Raw genomic sequence first — 8,239 nt, forward strand, 5'->3', positions numbered from 1 at the left:
GTTTCCACCATGGCTATCACCAGCGAGAAAGCAACGTGAAACAATTTTAGACAAGGGAATCGTGGAACTCAGCAAGGGTACCGCAGGTCAAATCCTATTCAAAATCGTGGAACCCAGCAGGTGACTCAATCCAATCAACATGCCCATCCAAACCGTGGGCTTAACAAATCTGCAGGCCAGTCCCCTTCACGCAACCAGTGGGCGTCCAACAATCCTTGGGTAGGTTTCCCACCACCGATGTCACCTAATTGGGCTAATTACTGGGCTCCTCCACCATGCGCTTTTCCCACTCAAGGTGGTTGGGCTGCTCCGTGGGCTGCTCAATCCCAGCCAACAACACAGGCTCACTCACAACATATACGGCCCAGGCCAATTTGGCCGAAGTCAACCCTCTTGAACCTAGTGAACTCGGAGCCGCTTTCCAAGCAATGACTTTGGACCCTAGTGAGCCTCAATGGCACATGGACACTGATGCTTCTGACCACCTCACATCCGACCCGGGTATGATTTCCCAACCTAGTGTAAATTCTGTCAATTCAATTTTAATTGGAAATGGCAATCGAGTCCCAGTTGTTGGATCGGGTCATACAACCCTTCCCCACTCCTCGAAACCCTTCCAACTCAAAGATATTCTTCACACCCCATCCATAATTAAAAAGCTTATTTCAGTTCGTAAATTCAGTATCGATAATTGGGTTTATGTTGATTTTGACCCATTTGGCTTTTCTGTGAAGGAATATCCAACTGGGAGGATCTTGAGCCGTCACAATAGCACCGGTTCTCTATACCCGCTCACCGCACCTGCCTCTATAGCCACCTTTGCTTTTGTTACCCAATCGGATTCCACGTACTGGCATAATCGTCTGGGACATCTCATGTCCCAGATTTTTTAATTTCAAATAAGTTTATTCCATGTAATAAACAAAGACTTTCGTTTATTTGTGATTCATGTCAAATTTCGAAACAAAAACGTTTACCCTTTATTTTATCTAATTCTACTACTTTATTTCCTTTTGATATGTTTCATTGTGATCTTTGGACTTCACCCGTGTTAAGCAAAAATGGCTATAAATATTATCTTATTATTATCGACGATTATACTCACTTTGCTTGGGTCTTTCCCCTTAGATTCAAATCAGAAACATACGACAAATTTACCCAATTTCACAATCTCATATTTACCCAATTTAATCGAAAAATTAAGACGTTCCAATGTGATATGGGAGGGGAGTTTGACAACAACCAATTCAAAACGTTCGCATCACAACACGGGTTACAATTTCGATTCTCGTGCCCTCACACCTCCCAACAAAACGGGACAGCGGAGCGTATGATTCGTTGCATAAACGAACTTATGTTATCACTTTTGACGCATGCCTCTTTACCACCTTAATATTGGGTCGAAGAACTTCACACATCCACCTACCTACACAACATACTCCCATCTAGACTCCTTAACTTTAACACACCCACCTCCGCACTCTACATGAAACACCCTACATATGATCACCTTCGTGTATTCGGATGTCTATGTTACCCAGACCTATCCGAAACCCGACCCCATAAACTCGCTCCCCGCTCCACTCGATGTGTGTTTCTTGGTTACCCCACCGACCACCGGGGCTACCGATGTCTTGACCTACAATCGGGAAAAATTATTATTTCTCGTCATGTAACGTTCAACGAATCCAACTTTCCCTTCTCCACTACATATACTCCCACATCCGACTCATATTCCTTCCTTGAAACTGAACCTTCCCCTCTAATTTTCCAACAACCCACCCCTCCTTCTACCCCATCATCGGTTGACCCCTCCCCCATGGCCTCATCACCTTCACCTTCAAATCAGCCAAGCATCCATTCTAGTCCAAATCCCACTCCAATACATACTCCACAAACTAACTCACACATGTCACCCACTTCTACCGACCCCCTCACCTCTCACAACACTTCACCACTCAACTCACAAATAAGCCAAGCACTCACTGACCAGCCTCCATCTATATCACAACCGTTTCACCAAAGCCCACCAACCAACATTCCACAACCACCACCTCACCCAATGATCACCAGGTCTAAATTGGGTATCACCAAGCCTAAAACACCATTTAACCTCAATGTCTATTCAATTTCTCCCATCCCCAAATCCCATATCCAGGCCCAATCCGACCCCCGCTGGTCTCATGCCATGAAAACTGAATATAATGCATTGATAGAAAATCACACATGGGATCTCGTACCTCGACCGAGTGACACGCATATTATAAGGTGCATGTGGCTATTTCGCCACAAATTTCATGCAAATGAGGCACTTGAAAGGTACAAGGCACAATTAGTTGTCAATGGTAAATCACAACAGGTTGGTATTTATTGTGATGAAATGTTTAGTGCGGTTGTAGAACCGACTACAATCTGAACAGTTCTAAGTCTAGCTTTGTCACGCTCATGGCCAATACACCAACTCGATGTTAAGAACGCATTTTTACATAGGGATTTAAATGAAACAGTGTTTATGTTCCAACCACCAGGTTTCGTTGACCCAAAGAACCCAACACATGTATGTTTGTTGAAGAAATCCTTATATGGACTTAAACAAGCCCCGCGGGCCTGGTATCATCGATTTGCCACTTTTATAACATAGTGCGGATTTAAAAGCTCAACATCTGATAGTTCGCTGTTCATTTATAAGCAAGGTAGCGACATGGCTTACTTATTACTATATGTGGATGACATTATATTAACAGCATCAAGTACACCACTACTTCGTCATTTCATTACTACGAAGTCTCGCGAATTTGCAATGACCGACCTTGGTCGGCTCCATCATTTCCTCGGCATCGAAGTACTACATCAGCAAAATGGTTTGTTTCTTACTCACGTGCATATACCAATGATATTTTGGCCCGGGCCAACATGAATGATTGTAAACCGGCTAACACCCCCACCGATACTAACTCGAAACTAAGTGCTAACATAGGGGTGTTACTTAACGATGGTTCCCTATACTGAAGTCTCGCTGGGGCACTACAATACCTAACCTTTACGCGACCAGACATCACATATGCCGTGCAACAAATCTGCTTATTCATGCATGCGCCACGTGAACCGCACTTCAACTTTCTTAAACGCGTCCTCCGGTATCTCAAGGGCACATTAGATTACGGTTTACACATATCTCCCTCCAAATCCACTTCCTTAACAGCATACTCTGATGCAGATCGGGGGGGGGGGGGGGATGCCCGGACTCTCGACGCTCCATATTGGGCTATTGTGTTTTTCTTGGGGACAACTTGGTATCCTGGTCAAAAAAACGACAACACACCATCTCTCGCTCCAGTGTAGAAGCGAATATCGGGGTGTCGCCAACACCGCTGCTGAACTTACATGGATACGTCATCTTCTTTTGGAGCTGCATGTTCCCATTAGACAAGCATCTATAATTTATTGTGATAATATCTCCGCTATGTACTTGTCACATAACCCGGTTCAACACCAACGCATGAAACACGTTGAAATTGACATCCATTTTATACGAGAAAAAGTGCGTCTTGGAGCTATGCGCGCTTTACGTGTTCCAGCAAATTACCAATACGCAGACATCTTCACAAAAGGACTCCCGAAGCCGCTGTTCGTTCGATTTAGATCCAGTCTTTGCACCCGACCAGCTACTACTTTGACTGTGGGGGCGTATTAATGGACATATTATGAATATATTGTATTTATCTAAACAGATTGTTTAGTTTAACTAGCTGTATATCTCCTTTAGAATAGGTGATTTGGTTTCCTCAATTATTGTATCTCGGTTCCTATTTGTACATGTATTTTGCAAAGGAATAAACAATCAATCGATTACCATTGATTAACACTATATAGTTTATAATATTTAAAGTTTAAACTAATGATATGAATTGTGGTGGTGATAGATTTTAGTAATATATAAATCAAATGAACACATGGACAAAAACACTAATTAACTTTTTTTTTAAATAAATTGCACACGTCTCACTTTACTTTTTTTATAGGTCCCGAAACCGGATCCGACAACGAACGGCTTTGTTCTTGATAAGTGCTCGAGACGGGTTCGGTAAATCAAACGACCGAACATAAATAATATAAAGATAAAATAAATGAACGATCTCGTTGTCGGTTAAAGATTTTATATATTAGTAAACGAACCGACCCGTCCAAGGTGAGCTCCCCTTGGGTAGATGACTTACATCATACAAAACACACACACAAAACTAACAAATGAAATCCTATTTATAGATAAAACCATTTCTTCTAGAAGCCTTTTCCTAATTGAAGCTTAAACGCGTGTTGAAGTTCTCGTCTCGTGTCCGGATTTCTCACCCACTTTAAATATTATCTTGACCATAAATATATAACGGGTTTTGTACTTTGAAATCGCAAGTCACAATTTTGGCCTTACAATCACCCCCTTGAATTGTGATCTCAAAATATCGTCGAACCGTGTCTCGCATTTCGCAAATCAACCTGATAACCGAAGCTTCTTCAATACACCCTCAAGGTATAATCCACCTAATTCATTCATGAACACGTTCTCGCTTCTTTATCCATCTCTGATATTAAGCAATATAGGTTCAGAAGAGCTTGATGAAATACCGGGGACGACGATCAAATGACAAAGCTTATTATTTACGTGAATGAAATTATTTAAATAACCCACCCTAATAAATAATTATCCCAGATACTCGTATCCCACATTTTCAGGGTGAGAACTTAAACAATTTAATTCCCTATTAACTCCAACTTGTTCAAAAATTATCACCTTAATAAATAAGCATCTTGGATGCTCGTAGCCCACGTTTTCAGGATCCAATTATCGAACGCCTTGAAAATAACATATAAATAAAAAGCTTTGAACACGGTTAAACAGTGACGAAATCCGAACAAATTTTATTTTTTCAGTTTGGTCAACCCGAACGTATAATTACTTCTCGGCCAAAAACATATTGCAAACATGTGGCTCGGTTCACTACACTTGCAATTGAATCATCTTTGTTTGAACAGGCCCAAAACAAAAGATTCCCATGCTATAAACAGCCTAAATAAAATAACATGCCCAGAACACAATTTCAGCCCAAGTATTAATAACCCAAGCCTAGTTCAGCCCAAGCCCATTTCTTAAAAAGTTAGGGCACAAAAGAAGTAAACCTTTACTATTAGCCATCATCAACATGCGACCAGATCTGGCTGGCCGTTATTCCAGTACAGGCCGCCTGGAAAAAATTCCGGCCACTACAGCCAGCGCTGCTGACCGTCTTCTTTTACTTTTAACTCCGGCCACTACTCCAACCATCATATCTCCAACATCATCAGCCGCCACCCTCACTGGAAACGCGATTCTGGAGGCCGGCCGACCGTTGGAAAAACGCGCCGCCCAAAAACCGCCTTCCTGCCACCACCGCACCCTCCAACATCATACACACAGTAGCTAACCACACGCCATAGAGGCCTCCATCATCAATATTTCACTTTATTCTCGGCCACCGAAAAACGAATTCCGATGACCACCGCCGTGCGCCGCCGTCACCAAACGCCACCAGCAACGTCTGGTCGGAAAATTGTTCTCCGGCCAACACCCTGCGCCAACAGCCACTCGCCTCCACTGCCGTACGAAGAGGTCACCTGCCACCCTCCGCTCTTCATAGAAACCCAATAAACGAGGCAGAGATTCTAGATCTACTCACGAGACGAACTTCTTGCAACTTTATTTCCCCAAATCTTCAAACCTTATTTCCAAACCTTCAACTTTATTTCCAAAACTTCAACGGAATTAACGTCTCGGTTCGGTAATAGCGGAAATAGAACCCGAATATCAAGAACAAAGTTGAGTCATTTGATTCAAACCCGCTCTGATACCAATTGTAGGTCCCGAAACCGAAACCGACAACAAACGGTTTTGTTTTTAATAAGTGCTCGAGATGTGTGCGGTAAATCAAACGACCGAACATAAATAATATAAAGATAAAATAAATGAACGATCTCGTTGTCGGTTAAAGATTTGATATATTAATAAACGAACCGACCCATCCAAGGTGAGCCCCCCTTGGGTGGATGACCTACACCATACAAAACACACACACAAAACTAACAAATGAAATCCTATTTATATATAAAACCATTTCTTTTAGAAGCTTTTTCCTAGTTGAAGCTTAAACGCGTGTTGAGGTTCTCATCTCGTGTCCGGATTTCTCGCCCACTTTAAATATTATCTTGACCATAAATATATAATTGGTTTCGTATTTTAATATCGCAAGTCATATTTTTTGCCGTACAAATTTGAAGATGTACTAGGAATTTTTTTTTCTTTTTTAATATTTTAATATTGCGTATTTGAACGTTCTAATTACATAATAAATTATAAATTATATCAAAAGGATAGAGGACTAAATATGATTTTATGATACCATTATAAGTACAATTTAAAATACAAAATGAAAGAATCAAAGAAATTTCAAAATAACACGTTATCGAAGACATTTAAACTGAAATTTAATAAGAATCACATAAAATAGGCTACACATATAGTTTCTGATATCCTTCTTATTGAACTTCGATCTTGATCTTCTAAATCTGTAGCCAAACAACACATGTAATTAGCGTCAAACAAATGCTTTAAACACAAAGTTTACACATAAATTAAAGTGTTTTTCTCTGATCTGGTTGATATATTTGTGTTATTTATATATTTTCTATTTATTACAAGGAAAATCAAGAGTTTAGTTCCTTTAACGTCTAAATTAAATAAAATTTTGGTATTAACTAAATATAAACAAAGCTAATAGATTTACTCAGGTGTCGGCTTGCAAGTTGCATCCATGAAAAAGCTGAAACAATGTATGTATTATTAAACAGAAAAGCCAAAAGAAGAATTTATATATACACATTATTGGGCAAATTGTGTCGTAATAGTAAAATCAAAGGCCTAAAGTATTATTATTTTGTTTTCATCAACGCCAAATCAGACGCTTATGCACTCATCCATTCAGGGTTGGTGCGGAGATGCTTTTAGCTTAGACATATGTTTACTTTCGATTAATTGTAGGTTTCAACACTCTGAGGGAAAAGAAAGGGAGCATACCTTATTTAAGACTGTGTGCACGAAGCCTTTCACGTTCAATATAAGTTGGTCGTATTCTGGCAACTCGGGGAAGAGATAGAAACCATGAAACGTATTTGGGTAGTCCACCAAGTATGTTTGTTTCCCAGATTTCTTGAGCCAGTGGTGATACCTTAGTTGCCAGTCTCGTAGAATATCAAACCCAGTCACAACAACCATGGTGGGTGGCAAACCAATTTTGGATATGTCAACAGCATTGGGTCCGCTAACATTGATGATAGGATGGTCGCGGTTGTAGGGTTCATCAAGCGGCATGAATGCGCTCCATAACCAATCTGTCCGCTTCAATGACAGGATAGGCACCGACTCATCCAGCCGTATCTCAGAATCTGTCCGCTTCTCCCCACCAAAGAATGGTTGGATCGCCACAAGCCCAATTACCTTCAAAACATTATGTTAATTAGTTGCATTATCGTTTAAAAGGAACATCTAGGTAGTTATATATTGAGTCAGTGATGTATGTAGGGACCGTACCTGCAGTTGTTGAAAGCTGAGTTGAGAGGCTCTTTGAGCAACATGATGAGTCATGTTTCCACCAGCGCTATCACCAGCGAGAAAGCAACGTGAAATATCTGCGTTCTGCGGTAACCATTTTGACCTGTTTTCTTTAATGTCAAGAAATTTCAACACATCAAGCCCGTATTCATGTTGCGTTGGGTGTCGATGCTCTGGTGCAAGGGGATAATCAACAGAAACAACTATGGCAGGCAAATCTCTTGCGAACCTCCCACAGAGATCGTCGTACCTAGCGTTGGGGGAGAAGACAGCGTAACCTCCACCGTGAAAGAACACCATCACCGGAAGATCTTCTAAGGCGTACTGTATGGGGACATACACGCGGAAGGAGAGCTTGCGAATTGGATCCACCACCACATCGTATGTCTTGACACCGTTGATTGGTTTGGATGAAGGAGAGGTTCGCGGGTCTACCAGGCTGAGAAGACGGCGGTTAACTGTACCGTCTTTCCGGGCCAATTGGTTGATCATAATGTCGACTGCCCATAGTGAAATTCGTGTTTTCCAAGGTAAGGACATAGATGTTGAAGCTTTGGCTGCAGATTCCATTGAATGATTAGAAATAGAGAGAGAGATTAA

General features: G+C 41.2%; 1 protein-coding gene across 1 annotated transcript; it reads right to left on the reverse strand.

Moving 5' to 3' along the window:
• Positions 1 to 6,546: 6,546 nt before the first annotated feature.
• On the reverse strand, positions 6,547 to 8,239 carry LOC143534277 (putative carboxylesterase 18). The gene is made up of 3 exons (XM_077028798.1): positions 7,619 to 8,239; positions 7,106 to 7,525; positions 6,547 to 6,597 (listed from the first exon to the last, which is right to left on the reverse strand). Exons 1-3 carry the CDS (start codon positions 8,207 to 8,209, stop codon positions 6,592 to 6,594), a joined length of 1,017 nt encoding a protein of 338 aa, XP_076884913.1. The 5' UTR covers positions 8,210 to 8,239; the 3' UTR covers positions 6,547 to 6,591.

This window comes from Bidens hawaiensis, unplaced genomic scaffold, assembly GCF_021521415.1.
Source record: "Bidens hawaiensis isolate Kalapana, Puna unplaced genomic scaffold, B.hawaiensis_p1.1 tig00000760_1, whole genome shotgun sequence".
Lineage (NCBI taxonomy): Eukaryota > Viridiplantae > Streptophyta > Magnoliopsida > Asterales > Asteraceae > Bidens > Bidens hawaiensis.

Bases quoted from the DNA above. Each gene is read 5' to 3' on its own strand.
- LOC143534277 (XM_077028798.1), bottom strand. From the start codon at position 8,209: ATGGAATCTGCAGCCAAAGCTTCAACATCTATGTCCTTACCTTGGAAA. The intron at 7,526-7,618 runs GTACGGTCCCTA...AATGTTTTGAAG, and splicing joins TCAGCTTTCAACAACTGCAG to GTAATTGGGCTTGTGGCGAT.